This window comes from Elephas maximus, chromosome 3 (genome assembly GCF_024166365.1).
Source record: "Elephas maximus indicus isolate mEleMax1 chromosome 3, mEleMax1 primary haplotype, whole genome shotgun sequence".
In the NCBI taxonomy this organism is placed as follows: domain Eukaryota; kingdom Metazoa; phylum Chordata; class Mammalia; order Proboscidea; family Elephantidae; genus Elephas; species Elephas maximus.
The window spans coordinates 39,002,904-39,026,557 of record NC_064821.1 but is presented as its reverse complement, the minus strand read 5'-3'; the positions used below and the strand labels follow the sequence as shown (position 1 = coordinate 39,026,557).

At 49.3% G+C, this 23,654-nt stretch overlaps 1 protein-coding gene and 1 long non-coding RNA gene across 2 annotated transcripts; both read left to right on the top strand.

The window, feature by feature from the left end:
* Positions 1-29: 29 nt before the first annotated feature.
* TMEM161A (transmembrane protein 161A) lies at positions 30-18,194 on the top strand. Its single transcript, XM_049877510.1, has 12 exons — positions 30-120; positions 3,099-3,202; positions 3,701-3,784; positions 4,096-4,184; positions 4,275-4,431; positions 5,246-5,397; positions 16,231-16,291; positions 16,411-16,554; positions 16,806-16,919; positions 17,026-17,200; positions 17,367-17,463; positions 17,588-18,194. Exons 1-12 carry the CDS (start codon positions 118-120, stop codon positions 17,839-17,841), a joined length of 1,434 nt encoding a protein of 477 aa, XP_049733467.1. The 5' UTR covers positions 30-117; the 3' UTR covers positions 17,842-18,194.
* A 232-nt stretch (positions 18,195-18,426) lies between these two features.
* LOC126071632 (uncharacterized) lies at positions 18,427-22,584 on the top strand. Its single transcript, XR_007516364.1, has 3 exons — positions 18,427-19,319; positions 20,726-20,958; positions 21,646-22,584. It is a non-coding gene; the product is annotated as an uncharacterized LOC126071632 (long non-coding RNA).
* The last annotated feature ends 1,070 nt before the right edge of the window (positions 22,585-23,654 follow it).

Here is a 23,654-nt window from a genome sequence, read left to right as displayed (position 1 = left end):
AGCCTGTTGATTGGTCATGCGAGCCGTTAGTCAGGGTGCAGTCGGGCTCTGATTGGTTGAGTCGCTACAAAGCGCCCCAAACCCTGTGGTCCGCGCACTGCGCTACCCGCAGGCGCCATGGTGAGCTGGGGGTCTTGGGCGCCGGGCAGCGAGGTGTTGGGTCCCCCCCGCGACCGGATCTGGAGAGTTGCCGAGGGCCGGGGTCTCTCTGCTCTGACTAGGGGAGCTGAGAGTTGGAGTTGCGCCGAGAGGTCGGGGTCCTTCTAGGTCTGGGGTCTTACTGCGGAGACTGGAAGTCCCCAAGCGTCCTGGGGGTCCCGGCGAGTCTCTGGCGGCACTTTAGGAGTCCTGGAGTCTTGGTGGGTGGTATTGGGGTCCCACAAGGGAACTGGGAACCCGAGCACGTTCGGATCCCCATGAGGGGGCCCAGTGTCCCCCTGGGGCTGGGGTCCCCCCCTGAGGTCAGGGCCCCAAGGGAGCGTAGGAGCCGCTCCGATGGGGCCCTCGGGGCGCCCTGAAGGCTCTGGGAGGCTCTGCGGCTATCTGGGTGTGTTGAAGGGCCAGGGGGAGCACTTGGGGAGCAGGCCGGGAGTCTGGGTGGCCCCAGGGTGGGCGGGGTCTCAGGCTTGGAGACAGCACAAGCCGGAACCCGCACGTCTCAGGAGGCTCTGGCTCGAACCCATTGAGTTTGTTCTTCAAACTTGGCACCTGTGATTCAGGCTGGTGCCAGGCGAGGGCGGGGAGACCCCATCCCCAAGAGGTTCGGCCTGGGCCGGAGGAGGACGGAGACTGAGGGCCAGAAGGCCTAGCTCTTCCTGGGAAGGTCTCCGAGGAGAGGCATTGATAGGGAATGTTAAAAGTGGGGGAGTCGTTATGGGCCGAGTGTCAAGGGTGTGAGACTCAGGAGGAGGGGCGGGGAAGGACCCAGGGAACCAGACGGGGCAACTTGGAGTTGACCTTAGCAGGTTCTAGGTTTGAGGCAAGTAGGTGCAGGGAAGGACTTTGAGCACAGGGCAGGAGGAACGTGACTGTGAGGCCCGGAAAGATCCAGAGGAAGACAGAGACAGCTGAGGGGCTGAGACGCCTCCCAGGAGGGACCTCTGACCTTGGAGCTTTAGGTGGAGAGAAAGATGCCTACCCTCGCTCCCCCACAGTGCCTGGAGCCATAATGTGAACCAGAAGCCAGCCCCTTCCCTTTGCTCAGGGAGATTCCAGTTGGGGAGCCCAACAGCAATGCCAAGATAAAGAACTCAGGAGGTGTTGGATGGGACCATCTGAGGGGGCCGGAGTCTTGGGAGACCGGAGTGGTTGGTGTTGAGAGGGCCAGGAAGACAGTGGGGCTGGTGGCCAGCTGGCTGCAAAGCAGAGTTGGGAGTTTGCTGGGAGACTGGGTGGGCTGGGCTGCCTGGAAAGGACTCAGTGGGTTTCTGAGTAATGGTTAAGTGCTGGGACCTCCCGGTGTACTGGGAGGAAGCCTGGTCTGAGGGAAGACTGGCATGGGCCGGCCACGTTGCAGGTGAAATTCAGGGCTGGAGGTGCACCTTTGGGGCCATGTAAGGCTGAGTAGGTGGTTAAACTGTGGCAGGGGACAGGACCACAGGGAGAGGTTGCAGAGGGAGAAGGGCAGGCAGGGGCACGCAGGCCTGATGTTTGAGAGGCATGGGGAACCAAGCATGGGTAGGGGCAGAGAAGGCAGGGTCTCAGGAAAGAGGGCACCCGCCAGCACCCATTATTACCAGCCCTGTGTGGGGAGGTGAGAGTGAGGATGGGGAAACTAGGGAGATGTCCCCTCCCCCACTTTATTACTGAAAGAATATTTGTGGTTTCAGTTTACAGTTCACACCGAAAAACCAAACCCATTCACGAGCATAGAGAAAATGTCCTTTTTTTTTTAAGGGCTGTTTTCTCCGCAGCTGTTTTGAATCGGTATTGCGTTATACTAGAGGATCTCCTGTTGGTTAGCTCACTTTCCCTTTGGTTAAAAACCTGTTCCCGTTGAGTTGATTCTGACTCCTAGCGGCCCTGTAGGACAGAGTAGTACTGCCCTATAGGGTTTCCAAGGAGTGGCTGGTGGATTTGAACTGCTGACCTTTTGGTTAGCAGCCAAACATTTAACCACTGTGCCACCAAGGCTCCTGCCTTGGTTAAAGAAGTGTTTTAATCATATGAGTTAATCTTAAAATGATCTTTATTTCGTTTAGTTGGCGATTTTTGGTACCCAGTTCATAACTCTAGTGGACACTCTTGAGCAGAATCTTGTGTAAGCGTTATGGACAGATTAAGCAGGAATACCTGCCTTCAGCTTCAGGCTGATTACTGGTAACATTTTTTTCTAAAACATTTTTAAAATAAGTACTTGAAAGCTTGGCCCGAATTTTTGTTGAAAAGGTGAGAAAATTCCTGATGAAAGCAAATTCATCACAATCACGTGAGTCTTTACCTGAGTCAAGTAGTGAGACTGGCTTTGAGGGACGCTGACTGCAGTGGAGGAGAGGGGGCGGGTGGTGGGCTGGCAGGGCAAGGAAGGGGCTGAGCTGAACCTTGACGCTGAAAGCTTAAGGGACACTCCATGGGTCCTCTTGGAAGGGGGCCAGGGTGGGAAAGCCGTGAACGTCTGCCCTGAAAGTCAGCTGTGTGCTGGGCATCTTATGGCCCAGAGGTGGTCCTGACGAATAAGTGAAACAGGAACTACCCCATTTCCAGATGAGGAAACTGAGGTTCAGAAAGCCTAATACAGAAATCCCTAGCAGAGACCACACGTGAGCCCTGTCTGGGCCCCAGTGGGTGGGGGTCTGGCCCTCTGACTGATACTGGGTGCTGGTCAGGGTGAGCTCAGGGTGAGGTGAGATGGTCTGAGGCCCGGGGAGGTCTTGCGCCTGGGTTGGGCTCCCAGGGGGCCTGGGGTGGGCCCGGGGTCATCCCAGCCCGTGAATTCCCTTCCCCCAGATAGCCAGGGCAGCCTGAGCGGACAGGCCCCCCTCCCCCCAATCTAGCTTCTCTATAAATAGCCTGAGAGCTGTGCGCACCCAGCTGGTGGTTGAGGGAGGGGGGAAGGAAGCTGGTGACCACTGGGACCATGCTGGTCGTGTCCTCCACAGGCGGTACTCGGAGTGCAGCTGGTGGTGACCCTGCTCACGGCCACCCTCATGCACAGGCTAGCTGCGCACTGCTCCTTCGCACGCTGGCTGCTCTGCAATGGCAGGTGAGTGGGTGGGGGAGGAAGGACCAAGGGGAGGGGGCCTGAGAAGAGGGGAGCAGGGTGGAGCCCGGGGTGGGCGGAGCCCTCAGACTCCGGAAAGCCCCGCCCACCAGCCACCTACCAGCCTCCTTCCTCTCTCAGTCACCACAGATGTTAGCCTCTGCTGCTTTTTGTCCTGGTTTGGGTCTGCGACACTGACCCTTTTAAGAACCTGGCAGAAACTATGACCTCTCTTTCCAGAGGCAGGTGCCTGCCTGCTCCCCCAGGAGCGATAGCAAGTTCAAGGTGTCCCGGACCCCAGTCCACGTGGCCCGGGTCAGCTGGAGACTTATGGGCTCCCTTCACAACTCCCGCCCTCCTGCCCCCAGCTGGGCTCCACCATCCACCTTCCCATCCCTGGGAAATCCCTCCCCACCCTCCCTCTAATCCCAGCCCCAAGTTTGGGGGGTCACTGCCTGGAGCCTCCATGTCCAAGCTTCTGTCTGTCCATCTGGTCCTCAGTTTGTTCCGATATGTGCATCCATCTGAGGAGGAGCTCCGGGCCCTGGCAGGCAAGCAGAGACCCAGAGGCAAGAGGGAGCCATGGTGAGTGCGCTGGACCCTGGGACTCCGGGCAGCCGGACAGGCCCAGGCGTGACTCTGGGCACAGAGAGGAATCAGGGGACTCATCATCATTGCTTGTTGCCTCACATTAACATCTAGCATTATTGGAAGCTCGTTGGGGGCAGCCCTGTGGGCAGTGGTACCCACCCCTTCCAGGCAAAGTCCTTCCAGACCAGCGCCTTCTTTGCCCAGGCAGCTCGAGAGCCTCCCAGGCTGGGGTGGGGTGAGGAGGGCCGCCCTTGCTGACCCAGTGGTGGGTGTGCAGAACTGCTCTGACCCTTCCCTCCTCCTAGGTGGGCCAGTGAGGAGAAACCTCTGTCCGTGCCCCGAGACACCCCCTTCCAGCTGGAGACCTGTCCCCTCACAGCGGTGGATGCCCTGGGTAACAGCCCTGCCTGTCCCCTGGTCCCCCCGTCCAGTGCTGCGCACCACCCCCGCAGTGCATGCTGAGCCATGTGCCCCCATCCCCTAGTCCTGCGCTTCTTCCTGGAGTACCAGTGGTTCGTGGACTTTGCTGTGTACACTGGTGGTGTGTACCTTTTCACCGAGGCCTACTACTACGCGCTGCACCCAGCCAGGGAGGCCAACATTGCCGTGTGCTGGTGCCTGCTAGCCGTTGCCTTCTCCATGTGTCCTTCCTTTTGCTCCCTGGGTGGGCCTGGGGGGAGGATCCCAGGCGCCTGTACCCTCGGTTGCTGGGGCCACAAACCTCCCCAAAACAGCAGCCCTTGGATTTGCTCCTGTGGGTCATGGTCTGAGTGGGAGTTGGCTGGAACAGCTCCTCTCTGTTCCATGGGGGCTCGGTCTTGCCCTCCAGCCCAGGACATAAAGGAAGCAAGAAGGGACGCTTCAGGGGCCCCTCGAGGCCAGCCCCCCTCCCCACTTCACTTCTTCCATCCTCCCATCACATTCTTTGGGTCAAAGCACAGATCAGGGATGGGGGAGACACCCAGAAGGAATGCCTTTGTGAGGTGGGCTTGTTAGGAGGGAGAGTCATCTGGAACCCACCCTGGTTCCTGAAAGACCTCCAATCTCTCTGAGGCCAGATTGGAGAGACAGCCCTTTCAGCTATAGCAGCTCTGCAAAGGCTTGTCAGAGGCTTGCTTGGGGTGCAGCTCTAAGAACCCACCTATGATGGGTCAGGAGGCCAGAGGACACCTAAAGACACCCCCTCAGGTTGCGGGGGGACTACAGGGCTGGGAGGCCTTTTGTAATTGGCCAACTGGGAGGTCTGGTAGCATAGGTGTCTGCCTACCTGCTGCTGACCCCCCACCACACTGTGCTGGCCCCGCCCCATCTGCTTACTCTCCTTAGCCTCTCCTGCACCCCCGGCTCGCTCTCCTGGGGCCCCAGCTCCCCAGGCCACTGCCGGGACTGTCTTGTGCTGGGGGTGAGGGAGGTGGGGCACCCTGGCTTTTGTGGCTTCCTTAGCTCCAGCACCAGCAAGGTGTTCCTGACAGTGACGCGGCTCTACTTCAGCGCAGAGGAGGGCGGTGAGCGCTCTGTGTGCCTCACCTTCGCCTTCTTCTTCCTGCTCCTGGCCATGCTGGTGCAGGTGGTGCGGGAGGAGACACTCGAGCTCGGCCTAGAGCCAGGTTAGTGCATCTGGGTGGGGAGGGGTCACTGAGTCAGTGGGCATGTGCTGTCTCCACTAGTGGCTCCTGGCCCACAGGGCTCACTCAGGGTACCTTGCGGGCTTTGGGTATTAGCAGACTGTGAGGCTTCAGGGACCAGAGGACCCCCACCTCTCCTGGTCTCTGACTGCTACCTCCCGCCACTGCTCTTCACGCAGGTGCTCCAGGTGACCCCTCCTGTCTGTGCTGTACCCAGCAGCCATCATGGTGTCTTTGTTTACGTATTGTTGTCATTAGTTGCCATCAGTCAATTTGGACTCATAGCGACCCATGTGTGCAGAGTGGAACTGCTCCATAGGGCTTTCAAGGCAGTGACCTATCAAGCAAATCACCAGGCCTTTCTTCCTAGTACCTCTGAGTGGATTTGAACCACCAACCTTTTGGCTAGTAGTTGAGCACTTAACTAGTTGTGGCACCCAGGGACTCCTCTTTATTGACTTGTAATTTAATTTTGTGGGGGAAGAAGTAAATGGTACAAAATCCAGAAAGTAAAGGAGAGAAAACAGGAAAATCACCTTCCTACTCCTGTCCTCCCCAGAGGAAACCAAGAGGACCGCTTCCCTATTTTCACACAAAATGGTAATGTATAAGGTTCGATACCGTGCTTTTTTTAACTGAAAAGCCATAAATTTGGGGGATTGTCCCTCAATGATACCTAGAATGTCTTTAAAAAAAAAAAGCAAAAAACAGCTACACAGTATTTCATTGTATGGATGTTCCGTGATTATTCAACCAGGCCCCTATTTGTGGACACTTAGGTCTTTTGCAAGGAGGCCTAGTGGTGCAATGCCTGTCTGCTAACTGAAAGGTTGGTGGTTCCAACTGACCAGCTGGTGGACAGGAGAAAAGACCTGGCGATCTGCTTCTGTAAAGATTACTGCCTTGGAGACCCTTTTGCCATTAAACAGTGCTGCACAAAGCAGTTTGTTTTACAACAGTGTTTTATAAGAACAGCCTTGTGCATTTTGTCCCTGTGCAAGAAAGTACATTTGTAATTTCGACAGTATTGCAAATTGCCATCTAGAAAAAGACGTAGGAGTGTGCCCATTTCCCTAGATCCTCTCCAGGGGTGTTTCCTCAACATTTCTGTCTTTGTTTATGTGATGGGTGAAAATACGAGGTTGAACATCTTTTCATGTTAAAGAGTCATTTTTATTTCCCTTCCTGCAAAGGTCTGTTCTTTTGCCTGGATTGTTGGACCGTTTTTATTGATTTGTAGGAGCTCTTTATTAACTAGATGGCAACTGCTTTTTTATATATTAAGGAAATTAACCTTTGTGCATGATAGGAATTGTGTATATTTTTTCTCAGTTTATTATTTATCTTTTGACTTTATTACTTGGGTGATTTTTTTAAAAAAAATTGTGATGTCTATATAACCTAAAATTTGCCATTTCAGCCATTTCTAAGTATACAATCAGTGGCATTAATTATGTTGACCATATATACAATCGTCACCACTTTCTAGTTCCAAAACATTTTCATCACCCCAAACAGAAACTCAGTGCCCCTAAAGCTGTGACTCCCCATCTTCCTCTTCCCCAGCCCCTGGTAATATATACTCTACTTTCTATTTCTATGCATTTGCCTCTTGCGGACATTTCATGTAAGTGGAGTCATATAGTATGTGGCCTTTCGTGACTGACTTCTTTCACACAGCAGAATGTTTTCAGGGTTCATCGTGTTGTAGCATGTATCCGTGCTTCATTCCTTTTTAGGACTAAGTAATATTCCATTGTATGGATGGACCACATTTCATTTATCCATTCATCTGTTGATGGACACTTGGGTTGTTTCTACCTTTTGGCCATTGTGAATAGTGCTGCAATGCATATTGGTGTGCAAATGTCTGTTTGCATCCCCGTTTCCAGTTCTTTTGGGTGTTATAAAAAATGGTGAGGTGATGTCCGGGGTCCTCTAGCTTCACTAGGGGGAAGAACCACCGTCAACATCAGCCCAAGGTTGATTCCTGTGAGGCGAAGTGCAAACATATTCTACCCTCCAACCTTTTTACCAGTTCTGACACCAGCTATGGCACTCTCTACTTCTCTGCCGGGTTCAATAATTTGTTGTAGTGGCTACACAGAATTCACAGAGCAAACTAATATAGTTAAGTGGTTTATTAGGGAGGTAACAGGTTATAATTCAAGATCAGCGATGACTCAAGATACAGTTCTTCAATCAGGACAGCTTCTTCTCGGCCGTAATCACAGGCAGGCCTCTCTCTCTGTCTGTCTCCCTGCCTCCAGCTCCTTGTCCCTGCCTCTACCGTACTCTGGCAAGTGTTACAAAGCTCTTTAGCGCCACTGATAAATGCCTGGAGGCACTCTACTCCTCCAGCAAGCCTTCTGCTTGAAGGTGCTCAGCTCTCTTGCTCCATGGGTTGGCTCTGTGGGCCGGGAAGCCCAACATGCCTTCTTGTGCCAGCCTCCTGGTTCTGCTTCCATTTCTCACTGTCTCACACTGTCGCCGGTGTTACAGCTCTCTCTCTTTCCATCTCCTGGGTCTAGAAGGTTCTCCACTGTTGGCTCTTCTTTACTGGTGGTACTGAGGTCCCCTCTCTGCTCTGGAATTGGCTCTCTTTTTTAAGCCTAGCAGGCTGGCAAAACTGACCAATCCCCTCATTTGGGTTCCATACACCTTATTTGCATGGTTTCACCCCTGCAGGGTTCCATGCACTTTATTTGTATTATTAGCAAGCTGTCTAGTCCCCTTGGTGGGCCACAAGCATCTTATTTGTATAGTCCCACCCAGTCACTGCATGGAAGTTACAAGACCATGCATGGCTAAAAGGGCCATAGTAAGTAATTCACTGGGCTGCAGGTGTATGCCTAGGAGTAGAATTGCTGGATCACATGATAACTCTGTTTCCAACATTTTGAGGAATCGCCCAATTTTTCCATATCCTCATCAATACTTATTTTCCATCTTTTTAAATTAATTTTTTATGGCCATCCAAGTAGGTGTGAAGTGATATCTCATTATGGTTTTGATTTGCATTTCCCTAATGACTTTTTTTTTAATGACTAGACAGGAGCCTTGATGGTGCAGTGGTTACGAGGTCGTCAGTTTGAGTCCATCAGTAGCTCCTTGGAAACCCTATTGAGGCAGCTCTGCTGTGTCTTATACAGTCACTATAAGTCTGAACAGACTCGATGGCAGTGGGTTTGGTTTACGGGTTTAATGACTAGACACTAACCATCTTTTCATGTACTTATTGGCCATTCATATATCTTATTTGGAGAAATGTCTAATCAAGTCTTTTGCCCACTTTTTAATTGATTTGTTATTTTGGTGTTATCACATACATGTTTCCCAAACACTTCTTCCCATTCTGTAGGTTGTCTTTTTACATTATTGATAATGTCTTTTGATTCTAAAACATTTTTAAGTTTGATAATCAATTTATCAATTTTTTTCTCTGTTGCTTGTGATTTTGGTGTCCTAGCCAAGAATTCATGACCAAATTCAAGGTCATGAAGATTTACCCCTCTGTTTTCTTCTGAACGTTTTATGGTTTAGGTCCTATTTTTAGGCTGTTGATCCATCTTGAGTTAATTCTTGTATATGATATGGGTTAGGGGTCCAACTTAATTATTTTACATGTAGAAATCCAGTTGTCCCAACGCCATTTGTTAAAGAGACTATTCTTTACCCCATTGAATTTTCTTGGTATTCTTGTTGAAAATCAGTTACCATAGACATGCGGGTTTATTTCTAAACTCTCAGTTCTATTCTGTGGGTCTTTATGTCTATTCTTAAGCCAGTACCACATTGTTTTGATTACTGTAGCTTTGTAGTAAGCTTTAAAATTGGGAAGCGTGAGTCCTCCTACTTTGTTCTTCTTTTTCAAGATTGTATTGGCTATTTGGGGCTCCTTGGAATTCCATATGAATTTGAGGATAGGCTTTTCCATTTCTGCAAAAAAGGCTGTTGGAATTTTGATAGGGATTGTGTTGAATCTGTAGATCGCTTTGGGTAGTATAGAAATCTTAACAATATTAAGTTTTCAAATCCATGAACTACATGGATGTCTATCCATTTATTTAGGTCACATTTAATTTATTTCAGCAATGTTTTAAATTTATTCCTGAGTATTTAAATTGTTAAATTTATTCCTGAGTATTTTATTCTTGTGGATACTGCTGTAAATGGATTTGTTTTCTTAATTTCCTTTTTGCATTGTTCATTGCTGGTGTATAGAAACACAACTAATTTTTGTGTTTTAATCTTGTTCCCTGCAGCTTTGCTGAATTTGTATATTAGCTCTAGTAGCTTTCTTGTGGATTCTTTGAGATTTTTCAGTATATAGGATCATGTCATGCAAATAGAGATAGTTTGGCTTACTCCTTTCCAGTTTGGATGCCTTTTATATCTTTGTCTTGCCTAAATGCTCTGGCCTAGAACTTCCAGTTGAATTAAAAAAAAAAAAAAAAAAAAACCCGGTGCCGTCAAGTCGATTCCGACTCATAGCGACCCTATAGGACAGAGTAGAACTGCCCCATAGAGTTTCCAAAGAGCACCTGGCGGATTTGAACTGCCGACCCTTTGGTTAGCAGCCGTAGCACTTAACCACTGTGCCACCAGGGTTTCCTCCAGTTGAGTAAAAAAAGAAAAACTCTTTTTTTTTTTAAATAGCAGTGGTGAAAGCAGGCATTCTTGTCTTGTTCCTGACCTTAGGGATTGCCAGTTTTCTACAGCAGCTGCAACATTTAATATGCCAACCAGCCGCGCTCAAGGCTTCCAATTTCTCCACATCCTCATCAGCACTTGTTATTTTCTTTTTTTTTTTAATAGCCATCCTGGTGGGTGTGAAGTGGTATCTCATGGTGGTTTTGATTTGCATTTCTCCAATGACTAATGACATTGAGCATATTTTCATGTGCTTCTTGGCTATTTATGTATATTCTTTGGAGAAATATTTATTTGTTTTCTTGTTGACTTGTAGGTTTTCTTTATATATTCTGGATACTGATTCTTTGTTACATCTGCACATACTTTATTATATCAAATCTGACACACCATTATTTTTTATGAACAAATAAAAATTTTAAAAAACACTGCTATTTAAACTATTACATGCCATCAATTGTCATAAAACTACCCACTGCCGTCGAGTCGATAACATATCCCAATTTCAGAAAAGTTAATATGTGAAAAAAATGTGTTTTGGATTTGATTAAATTCCCAGTTTGTGAAGTATCTTCAGAGAAGTTGGAAGAATAGTCTGATGAACGCACCCATGTGCCCTTGAGCTATTTTCATTGACCAACCAAAAAAACCAAACCCATTGGAGTAGAGTCAATCACGACTCATAGTGATCCTACAGCACAGCGTGGAGCTGCCCCACAGGGTTTCCAAGGAGCATCTGGTGGATTCAAACCGTCAACCTTTTGGTTAGCAGCCGTAGCTCTTAACCACTACACCACCAGGGTTTCAATTTTCACTGGCCACCTTTGCATTATTTTCTACACACACGTGCACGCACGCACACACGCACACACATACATGTTTTTGCTGAGCCATTAAACGTAAATTGCAGCTACCTTCTCTGGTGCCTTTTGATGAACAGAAGTTCATTATTTTAGCATAGTTGATTCTTGTCTTGAAGAAATCCTTCCCTAAGGAAGTTCCATATTCTAAAAATTTTGCGGTTTTGCCTTTCACCTAAGCACTTAGGACCCTGGGCATTGAATTTTTTTGTATTATGAGGTATGGATCAAATTTGAAGTTTTTTCCCCATGGAATAACCTTGTCCACTACTTGTGTTTTTAGTGAATTGTGAATTCTTTTGTCTTTTCCAGTCTTTCCCCTTCTTTGTCTTTTGTGTAGCTAAGACCTCAGCAACAATTGTTATTTCCTATTTTTTTGCTAATAGCCAGCCATCTGGTGAGTGTGAAGTGGTATCTCATTGTGGTTTTGATTTGCATTTCCCTAATGACTATTGACATTGAGCATCTTTTCATGTGCTTGTTGGCTACTTATGTATATTCTTTGGAGAAATGTCTTTTGGTATGTTTTTGCTTTCTTGTTTTGTAGGTTTTAGAGCAGTACTGGTAGGCTTACTTTTCTTATTTCTAGTTTCTTAGTTGGGTACTTAGCTCGTTAGCCTTTTCTAACATTTATAGCATTTAAGGTGTAGTTATTTTATTAGTCCCAGTTTTGTTCCATACCTTGGTTTTTTCCCCATTGTTTGTGGTAAAAATATAGTAACAAAACATTTGCCAATTTAACATTTTTTACATGTAGAGTTTAGTGATATTGATTCATCACGTTGTATAACCATGTGGTGTGATGGACCACTTTTGTGTGGCCTTTCTAGCTGTGGTCTTGTAACTCCCACCTAAGTAATTGGGTGGGACTGTGTGATAGGGTAATTGTGGCCCTCCAAAGGGACTGGTCAGTTTTTCTATCCTGCTGGCCTTGAAATGAGCCACTCCAGAGGCAGGAATGAAAAAAGATCATACCACCATGAAGGAAGAACAGCCAGGAGCAGAGAGCGTGTCCTTTTGACCCAGGATCTCTGTACTGAGAAGCTCCTGGAATCAGACCAAGAGAGAGACAGAGACAGAGAGACAGAGAGACAGAGAGCTGTAACCCTGAAGATGGTGAGAAGCGGTGATAGGAGAGACCCAGCAGCAGAGACCCGGCAGCAGGAGACGGCTCAGTGGGCTTCCCAGCCCGTGGAGAGAGAAAGCTGAGTGCCTTTGGGCAGAGGCCTAGGGCCAGGGAAAGGCGTGCCTGTGAAGTGGCCCTCCTGATGGAGTGTTTCTGAGGCTGAGTTGTAACCCGTTACTTCCCTGTGGAATTTACCATAATTGTGAGTATTGACTGACTTCTGTGCGGCCACTGCAGTGAATTATTGAACCCAGTAGAGAGTGCTGTGGGAGGGACGGTTGGTGTCAGAGTTGGCAAAGATGGTGGAGAAAGGAGGCATGTCTGATCTCCGCCTCACAGGAACCAGCCTTGGGCTGTTGATCTTGGTTATCCTTCCCTCTTGTGAAGTTAGAGATCAGACTCTGCCCCCACGCTGTTTTTATAAACCATCACCATTCCACTATCCATTTCCAAATTATTCCACCACCATTAACAGAAACTCAGTGCCCCCTAAGCAGCGACTTCCTCTTTCGCCTTCCTTCCCACCTCTGGTGGTGATGGTGGTGTTAGGTTCAGTTGAATTGGTTTCGACTCATAGTGACCCTATTACAACAGAACAAAAACACTGCCTGGTCCTGCACCATCCTTACAATCATTGCTGTATTTGAGCCCATTGTTGCAGCCACTGTGTTAGTCTATCTCATCAAGGGTCTGCCTCTTTTGTGCTGACCCTCTACCTTACCAAGCATGATGTCCTTCTCTAGGGACTGGTCCCTCCTGAAAACTACCTTTGGTAACCACAAATAATCTTTCATCTTTATACATTTTCCTATTTCATATAAATTGGATCATATTTGTCCTTTGGTGACTAATTCATTTCACTGAGCATAACGTTTTCAAGATTCCATCCTCTTTACGGCTGAGTAATATTCCATTGTGTGTATGTTCCACATTTTGTTTTTCCATTCATTTGTTCATGGACTTTTAGGTTGTTTCCACCTTTTGGTTATTGTGAATAGTGCTGCAATGAAAAATGGTGTACAAGCTTCTGTTTGTGTTTCTGCTTTCAGTTCTTTTAAGTGTATATCTAAATTAAGGTTGCTGGGTCACATGGTAATTCTATGTTTAACTTTTTGAGGAATTGCCAAAATGTTTTCCACAGCAGCTGTACCATTTTACATTCCTACCAGCAATGGATGAGGGATCCAATTTCTCTAACTCCTTGCCAACACCTGTTACTTTCCTTTTTTTTTTTTTTTTCCCCTTCATAGCCATCCTACTGGGGATGAAGTGGTATCCCATTGTGGTTTTGATTTGCATTTCTCTAGTGATGTCAAGCATCTTTTCATGTCCTTGTTGGCCATTTGTATGTCCTCTTTGGTGAATTGTCTATTCAACTCCTTTATTCATTCTTTGATTGGGTTATTTGTCTTTTTGCTGTTAAGTTGTGGGAGTTCTTTATATATGTTCGATATTAAACCCTTATCAGATAGATATAAAACCAAAACCAAGCCCACTGCTGTCAAGTTGATTCCTACTCATAGTGACCCTACAGGACAGAGTAAAACTGCCCCATAGGGTTTCCAAGGCTGTAAATCTTTATGAAAGCAGACTGCCACATCTTTCTCCCACGGAGCAGCTGGTGGGTTTGAACTGCCGACCTTTGGGTTAGCAGCCGAGGACTTTAACCACTGTGCCACCAGGGCTCCTTATCAGGTAGATACATGGTTCCCGAAATTTTTCTCCCCATCAGTAGGTTGTCTCTTCACATTATTGATAAACCATCCCTTAAGTTTTGACTTGTATTTTCATTATTATTCAGTTCTGGGTATTTTAAAGTTTCTGTTATGTTTTCTTTAACCTGTGAGTCATATATAAGTGTTTTTAAAATTTCAAACACGCACACACACACACAAAAATTCTAGCTTAACTGCACTGTGGTTACGTAAGATGGTCTGTTTTAATAGATTTCTTTGAAATTTGGCAAGATGGGCCTTTTGGCCTAGTTTGTGATCAATTTTTGTGAATAGTCCAGTATTCTTAAAGTATATTCACTGATTGGTACAGGGTTTTACGTATGCAATAAATTCAAATCACCATCCTTTCTTTTTGTCTGTTTAACATATCAGTTCCTGAAGGGGTAATCTCCCTCTAGGATGGTAGGGCTCACAATTTCTTTTTTTTTGAGTGGACATCAATTCATGGTAACCCCATGTGTGTCAGAGTAGAACTGTGCTCCATAGAGTTTGGGTTTTTTTTTTTTTTTTTAATTGTACTTTAGATGAAGGTTTACAGAGCAAATTAATTTCTCATTAAACAGTTAATACATATAGATTGTTTTGTGACATTGGTTGACAACCCCACGATGTGTCAACACTCTCCCCTTCTCAACCTTGGGTTCCCCATTACCAGCTTTTCTGTCCCTTTCTGCCTTCTTATGTTTGCCCCTGGGCTGGTGTGCCCATTTAGTCTCATTTTGTTTTATGGGCCTGTCTAATCTTTGGCTGAAGGGTAAACCGCAGGAGTGACTTCAGTACTGAGTTAAAAGGGTATCCAGGGGTCATACTCTCGGGGTTTCTCCAGTCTCTGTCAGACTAATAAGTAAGTCTGGTCTTTTTTGTGTGTGTTAGAATTTTGTTCTGCATTCTTCTCCAGCTCTGTCCAGGACCTTCTATTGTGATCCCTGTGAGAGCAGTTGGTGGAGGTAGCTAGGCACCATCTAGTTGTGCTGGACTCAGTCTGGTGAAGGCTGTGGTAGTTGTGGTCCATTAATAGGGCTTTCAATTTCTATAGATAGTTCTGCCAGTGTTTTCCTTATATATTTTGAGGCTGTTTTACAAGGTGTTGAGAAGTTTAGATTTGCTATATCTTCCTGGTGAATCAGCCTTTTTATTACGTCTTCTGTCCCTAATGATGCTTTTGTCTTTGGGTGGGATGTTGTATGTTATTAATATAGACTTTCCAGCTTTCTTTTGAATAGTATTTGCTATTATCTTTTTAACATCCCTTTTCTTTCAACCTTCCACGGACCTTATGTTGAGGTGTGTCTCCTTTAAACAACATGCAGCTGGATATTTTCAGTTGTGTCTGATAGTCTTTATCATTTAACTTCAAAGTTTAGTCTGCTTACATTTATTGTTGATTACTGACATTTTGGCTTTGTTTCTACCATCTTTTTGCTTTCTATTTATTCTTTTTCTGTTTTGCTGTATGTGTTGGCTGTCATCCTAACTGTCGTTCCTTTATAGGTGATCTGTCTTAACTCCCTGGCTGCTTTGCGGGCTCTTGTTTTTGGTGTTCTACAGTTTTGCTACAGTGTGTCTAGGTATGAATTTTTTATTTATCCAGTTTGATATACTTTGTGTGTATAATCCATTATAAACCTCTCAATCATTCTCTTCTAATAACTCTTCCCCCTTCATTCTCTCACATCTCCCACTGGGACTCCAATTTCACTTATGCTGGATTTTCTGTTCTGGCCTCTTATCACTTAGCCCCCTGTTTCTATTTCCCACCTTCTTATCTTTCTGAGCTAGAATCTGAGCGATTTCTTCAGATCTTCCAGTTTATTAACTGCCTCCTATGGCTCTTTCTAATCTGCTTAACTACTTATTATTTTAATAATCATATTTTTCATTTATAAGAGCTTAATTTGGTTCCTTTTCAGATCTTCCTAGTTCTTTCAGGTAGTCTCATGTTGCTCAGTCTATGATTCCAGCTTTTATTTCTTTAATCATTTCACACATAATTGGTAACAATTTTTGAAATCCCTGGGGGACTACACTTTTTTTTTCCCTCCCCAACTTTTGTGTCCTTGTGTATTTGGTGATCTTTGGTTGTGAGCTCATGTTTGCTTTTAACCTGTAGAAAATGTGGGGGTCTAAATAGAGGATACTTTGCTCCATGGAAGACTTTGGTTTCTTCTTGGACACACAGGGGCCCTTCATACCCTCCAGTTTCCTGGTATAATCCAGGAGGCTCAGGCCCTTAGTGGCCCTCACCTGGTGTCGCTCAGCCACAGTCAAGGGTCTCTGCCTGGAGCACTCCCCCATTCTTGGAAATGAGCCCTGCTTAACTGGAGCACGATGTGGTCCTTGTGCCTGGCTGCCATAGGCGCGTTACTCCCTGGGACTGAATGGATGTCTGGGAGGAGGCCCTGGAGGTCCACTCCACATCACTCCCTTCTTGTCTCCCCAGGCCTGGCCAGCATGACCCAGAACTTGGAGCCACTTCTAAAGAAGCAGGGCTGGGATTGGGCGTGAGTCTGGGGGATGCAAGTGGGGTGGGAAGCTGGGAGCCTCCCAGGATCCTGCTGGATTGGTGGCAGAGAGGGCACTGGAGGGCTGTGGGCCCCTCTGACCCTGTTTTTCTCCCCAGGCTCCCTCTGGTCAAACTGACTGTCCGTGTGGGATTGGCGGCCATGGGCGCCATGCTGGGCGCCTTCCTTACCTTCCCAGGCCTGCGGCTGGCCCAGACCCACCGTGATGCGCTGACAATGGCGGAGGACCGGCCCGGGCTGCAGTAATGTGGGCGGGGGGCATGGAATTGGGGGGCCTTGGTGGTGATGGCATAGTGGTTAAGAACTACAGCTGCTAACCAAAAGTCAGCAGCTCAAATCCACCAGACACTCCTTGGAAACCCTATGAAACAGTTCTACTCTGTCCTATAGGGTTGCTATGAGTTGGAATTGACTCGACAGCAGAAGGTTTTAAGGGGATGGTGGTGGAGGTCCAGGCTTCACCTGCCCATCCCTCATCTGCTTGCTCTTACAGGCTCCTCCTGCACACCAGCTTCCTGTCACCCCTGTTCGTGCTGTGGCTTTGGACCAGGCCCATTGCCCGGGACTTCCTGCAGCAGGCGCCCCTTGCGGGGACGTCCGTCTCCTTGTGCGTGCAGGGAGATGGGGTGGGGAGAGGAAGTCTCTGAGGCTCAGGGAGGGGCTGGGAGTCCTAGGAGTCCGCCCTCACCAGCCTCCCCACCCTCCCCATCCAGGCTGCCGGACTCAGCCTTCGACTCACTGCGCCTCTGGGTGCTGGTGGCACTGTGCCTGCTGAGGCTGGCGGTGACACGGCCCCACCTGCAGGCATACCTGGGCCTTGCCAAAGTGCGTGTGGAGCAGCTGCGGCGAGAGGCCGGCCGCATTGAGGCCTGTGAGATCCAGCAGCGGGTATGACATCAGTGGAGGTGGGGAACTGAGGTGGTGGCGGGGAACTGAGGTTGACTTCACTGAGGCCTGGGAGATCCAGTAGCAGGTACAGAGCTGGCAGGGGGTGAGGCGTTCTCTTGGTCCCTGGGCACAGAGCAGCCCTGAGCCCCCTCTGTCCTGCCCCCAGGTGGTCCGAGTGTACTGCTACGTGACAGTGGTCAGCCTACAGTACCTGACGCCCATTATTCTCACCCTCAACTGCACACTGCTGCTCAAATCACTGGGTGAGGAGCTGTGGGGAGGGGTCTGAGAAGTCACCTCTGGGTGAGGGGCTACACGGAGGCCAGTCCAGGGTGAGTTCCTGAGGTCCAGCCCCTCCTGAGCCTTCCCCACTTTCCCTTTTCGCAGGCGGCTACTCCTGGGGCCTGGGCCTGGCCTCTCCTCCGCCCCTCACCTCATCCTCAGCTGATGCTGCCCCTGCTGGCCCCGAGGGGGACTCAGCCCAGGAGACAGCAGCCCAGATTGCAGGGGCACTGGGTGGCCTGCTCACACCCCTGTTCTGCCGTGGCATCCTCTCCTTCCTTGTCTGGTGGACAGCTGCCTGCCAGCTGCTCTCTAGCCTTTTTGGTCTCTACTTCCACCAGCATCTGGGGGGCTCCTAGCCACCCTGTGTGAGCCTCAGGGTCCTCCCACTGTTGTGAGCCCTACACTTCAGTGCCTGAGCCAGGGTCTGCCTCAGAATGGGAGCCATCTCCCCCCAGCCAATGGCCTTTGTTCTCTGAGCATGTGTCCCTGCAGGACAGCAGCATGGGGGCCACTCTCTGGACAAATAAAGGAGCAGGCTGCTTCCTAAGAATGGGGTCTGAGTAGATTTCAGTGGTTTGGGAGGTGGCTTCCTGTGCCTCCACGTCACTCGGGCCATTTGGATGTGGCGGTGGTGACCCAGGGGTGGAGGGACAGAGGGAGAAGTAGAGGAAGAGGAAATGTGGAACAAGGGAGGGGAGGCTCTGGTGGGTGGTGGGAGGTGAGCATGAGCAGGTAGAAAGGCCAGGAGGGATGATGAGGGTAATGAGAACCTTACGTGGAAGAGAGGGGCAAATACGGGAGCGTGGGAAGAGGGTCATGAAGGGGAGGGAGGAGCCCATGGGGAGCGTGGCTGGCTTGGTCTTGAGCCCCAGTGCCTGTGTTCATATGAAGGCCACAGCTCCCTGTGGAGGCTTTGAGGCGGGTGGAGGGGGGCATGGGGGTCACTGCACTAGGTGGTGGGAGCACCATGTGAGCACACCTATCTGTTATAAGATGTGAACTGTGAGTGAAAACACCAGGCAATCTTTGCAGCCTGAGACACCATTGCCCCACATGCCCAGCCCCACTTGGCCTCATGCTTCTCCAGGGCACCCCTGTGGGAGCCATCTGCTTATCCTGGCTTATTCATGACCGCTTACCCTTCACCTGCTTCGGGTGTGCACACTGTGGGGGAGAAGCCTCCCTCACCACCCCCAGCTGTCCACCCCAGGGCCTTGAGATGGAACAAAGATAGCATCATGCCACTCAGAAAAGGGGCACAACCAAAGACCTGAAGAATGTGGAGACCCAAGCCAGGAGCAGCTGGCATGCCGAACGCTACAGCAGAGGCAACTTGGAGAACAAGAAGTGCCTGCTGGGTCCAGGTAAATGACCCGCAGGCATCCAGGTCTTGCCCTTCCCAAAACTCAAGTACAGAAAAGGGGTTAAAAATATACATACTCACAAGGTCGAGGAGAAAGGGGCAGCAGAACATTGGGGAAGCTGGGAATCAGGGGAGGAGCCGAAACTGGCCAACAGATCTGCAAATAAAATGCTGAACCTCCAGTCCAGGAAACAGTTGATCTCCTCATAAAACCTTGTGGTGGTGCTGTGTGGTCCTGCTGGCCCGAGGTGGGGTGAGACCCCAAAGACCTCCCTCAGGACAGGTGGGCTTGACAAGGGACTGAGCCTACAGAAAGCTGAACAGAGGGAGCTCCAGTCCTCACCCTCCTCATTCAGCTTCCAGAACCTTCCAGGCAGAAGATGGAAGACTTCTGGGGAATCCGAATGGCCCATAAAGACAGACCTAAAGACACCAGCATTGCAGAGTTCCCCACCAGCCATCAATTTAGTGGTGAGTCACACATCCCCATCTCAAGTCTGCCAACAGGCCATCTCCATTCCCATTCTTAGTCATGGGGCAGATGGCCAGGGGTCATCAGCAATCTGAAGAAAACAGACACCTAAACAGAAAAATGCAATGTGAGGAAACTGACACTTCAGGGAGGTGAAACCTTATAAAACAAACAATCCAGAATGTTTTCAGGAGAAGAGGTTGTACCTGTGAAACAAGAACAGAATGCTACTAAACAGGAAGAACATTTTTTCTCTATTTGAGTGGTTGGAAATTAAGAGCAGATGGAAGATAAAGTTGTGGAAATCTTACAGAAGGAACACAAAGATAAAAATACAGGAAACAAGGGGAAAAAAGAAAACCAGGAAAGGAAGGTCCCAAACAATGAGTTCTGGAAGGAGAGGTCTGAGGAAGCTGGAGGCACTAATGGAACAGCACAAGGGAAGTTTCCAGGTTTCAGATTAAAGGGGCCCACCAGCAACAACAGCACCACCTCCCTGGCAGTCTGGAAGATTCCAGAACAAAGAGGATTGGACCAGCTCCTAGCAAAGACAAAACAGCCATACCCAGGGCTCAGGAATCAGGGGTTGATGGTGCATTGCCCCAGCTCAACAGGTCTTGCACTGTCCCCAGGCACCCAGGACCATGCCCAGGACTCTCCATAGAGAAGATGAGAGGGGCTGGTTGGGGTCCTGGGATACTTCAGGGGAGTAAGTGTGATAATTTGTGTTAATTAGCATTTCAGTGGTTACCACTATGACAATGACAGTGGTTGGGGGGTGTGATTCTGTCCCCAGGGGACATGGGCAATGTCTGGGGACATTCTTGGTCACACCACTAGGGGGTGCTGCTGGCACCTTGTAGGTGGAGACCAGGGATGCAGCTCAACACCCACAGTGCATATGGTGGCCCTCATCCCAGAGAAGAATTTGGAACCAAATGTCAGTGGTGTTGAGGCTGAGAACCCTGCATCACAAGAGTCAAGATAGAATGTGTAACTTCCAAACCAGTTAAGGTAGAGAGGGAGAAAAAAAAAAAAAAAAAAACAACAAGAAAAAAACCCAGCAACAAATAGAACTGGCATCGATTCAGTCAAAGCCAACAGGAGAAACCGGTGGTGAGAAGGGGCATGGATGGTGGGGAACAGAATGAGAGGCTGCACAGACAGCTGATTAAGGCCCCAGGGAGCCCCCTCATTGACACCAATAGTCCCCACTGCCTGACTTCCCTCCTGCCTCCCTGTCCTCACTCATTCCCTTGAAGCTCATTAGTCTCAGGGCTTCAGGCACCAATAAATCCCAGTGTTATTTCTGCCCCCTTGACGTCTCGCTGCGTGTGGCCAAAGCACCTGACCTCAAACCTGTCCACTTACACCACCCTTCTCCCCCATCCCCCGGTCACATCAGTGCCACCTATTCAGTGAACCCAGACCTCAGGGTCCTCCTGACCCGCTACTTCTCACTCCGGTTCTGCGGGAATCCTGCCTGCTCCAGCCTCAGCAGCCCGGATCCTCCTCGCCCAGACCCCACCCAGGATCCTGCTTGGTGGCAGTCCAAGTCCTCAGGAGGTGCCCACTCCCTGAAAAGATTCTAGAGCTGCTGCCTGCAGATGATGACCAGAACAAAGCCAAGAGGCAAAGGTGATGTCAGCAGCAAACACGATCATGAGGTAATGGGAAAAGGGTCAGTCCGCTGGGAAGACGCAGGATCTACAGCAGTGAGAAGGACTGTCAAGACCGTGGTGGGGATGTGGGCGTTGCCAGGGAGTAATTAGGAATGACCAGGAGGGGAGGGCTTTCTAGGGCCATGCAAAGTACTACTCAGTTTGGGCCAGCAAATGTTGGGGCCAGGGGCGGTGGGCCCTGGGGAGACCAGACTCTTGCCCCATGACCCTGCATCTTCTGGAACCTTCTGAGTACACAGATGCCATGTCCTGCCTCTCACCTGGATCCCAGTCCAGTTGCTTCCCTTTCACCCCCTCAATTCCTCCCCTGCTCAAATATCTGCTGTAGCTCACACTGCCAGGTGCCCAGGCTCCTGCCCAACACTCACAGTTGTCCCCCAGGAGTCCCCGATCCTCCCTGGCAGGTGCCACCCCCTCTCCTCAGCTCCAGGTGCTTCTGCCCAAGAGCCAGAGCCTCATTCCCCACCCATGACCGTATATTAGGTACTAAGGGTTCTGTGGGGTCCTGCGTGAAGAAGCCAAGGCCCTCAGTTTCCCCAGTTTACTGATGTCATACCCATTATCATCTCACAAGGGCTCAGCAGACCTGTCACGAAATAACTGTCCATGTTACCCCTAACTATCTCTTAACCTGTCCTGCTAGGACTGGGGTCCGAGGACTGAGACATCCTGAAGAGTGACAGCTCAGAGAGGCAAGATACACAGCAGTGATCACGGACAGGTGATCCTCACTGGAAATCACAGAAAGACGCAAACTAAAACCACACCATGATACCACGTCAGTCACCCACAGGCAGCAGTGGCAAAGTCGGGCCCCACCAGGCAGGCATCAGGCAGGAGGTGCCGTCAACCCCTGTGGAAACCTGTGCCAGCCACTCAGGAGAGCGATTCCACAGGGCCTCACTGAGGTGGCCCCACGGCCAAGCAGGACACATTCCAGGGGAATTCTCATCTCATGGCAGCAACCACAGTGTAATTTCTGACAGTTTAAGACTGGTAACAAGCCAAATGCCCCGCTATCAGGTAGTAAAGAAACTATGAACAATTACATGACTGGTAAGAAGAACAAGAAAAATTTCACTGATTTTACAAGGACAGATCTCCAAGATGGACTGGGTGGGAGAAATGGGCCAAAACCCAAAACAAAACACACCCCAGGGAGTACTAAAATCTTGAGATACCACTTGTCACCTGTCCAATAAGCACAGATCAAAGGTCAGGAATTGATCCTTGCTGGGTGGTGTAAATTCATAAGCTCTCCTGGCAGGAATAGCTAGTGTTTCTGTTCATCTTTGGGTAGATTCCCTGAGAAGCTGACCTTGAGAAAGGGACTTGAGGGCATAGAGGGTATCCAGGAGGGACCCCAAGAAGCTCTGTTGGGGGCTAGGGACGTTAGGCTGGGAAGGAAGGAACACTGCAGGGGGCGCCAAAGAGCAGGTGACACTGCGGGCAACTGGGGCTCAGTCCTGATGGGGATCTCCGGGAGACATCACAGAACACACACCTCTGAGTGGTCTCACCCAGGGGAAAGGGGACCGGCACCCTCCTATTCTTGTCAGTCATTGGTGAAGGGGTGATCTCGGGATCTTAGGTCGTGCTCTTGAGGGGAAGGCTGAGTCACGACTGCTTCAGCAACAAGCAGTTGGTAGGAACTGTGAATGCTAAGCTGCAGACAGGCAGCGGCAGCATCAGCTACACTAACCACATCCCCCTTGATACCTGAACCCAGCCATTTGTTTCTGGAAACTCACACCACAGACATCCCAACACATGAACACACACAAGTCCATACAAGGGTATTTGTTTCAAGATGTGCTTGACTGAAAACAAAAAAACTCAACTGGCTTAAAAATGAGGATAAAGTGACTCACATTGGTGGATGTGGACCTTCAGGTAAGGCCAGGTCCAGGTGTCCAGAGAGTGCCACCAGGAACCCAGTTTCTCTCCCATCTCTACTACTTCCTGCTGTGTCTGTTCCTCCCTGGTGTTGCTCCTGCCTTGTGGTCACAGGACAGTCCTGATGACAGGCCCAGTTGCAGTCTCTTCTACCAGGGCCAGCAAGAGGGAAGAAAGGTGCGTTCCAAAGGACGCACCTACCAACCGTTCTCTCCACTCGATACAGCATCACGTGCCCACCTCCATACTATTAGGGGATGTGACAGTGGGGGTGGGGGGTGACTCCCCTGAGGCTCAGGGACTGATGTAGGAAGTGGACATGTGGCCAGCTCATCAGCCCCCAGTCACCACCACATTGCCATAGCCATGGCTCACCAATTCCCTTAGATGTCAATCAGTAAGGTGTTGGTAGACTTGATTACGGCCTTCCTCCTGAAATTGGGTTCTGACTCAGCAACCCTATGTACAACAGAATGAAACACTGCCCAGTCATGTGCCATCCTCACAGTTGTTATGCTTGAGCCCACCGTTGCAGCCACTGTATCAGTCCGCCTCGTTGAGGGTCTTCCTCTTTCGCTGACCCTCTACCAAGCATGACGTCCCTCCAGGGACTGGTGCCTCCTGATAACATATCTAAAGTATGTAAGAGAAGTCCCCCTGAAATACAACTGCTAAAAATTGAGACAGGTCTACCCACAAGAGGAAACTGTTTACCGGCAACACGGCCAGGTGAAGTACAAAGCAGCACAGAACAGA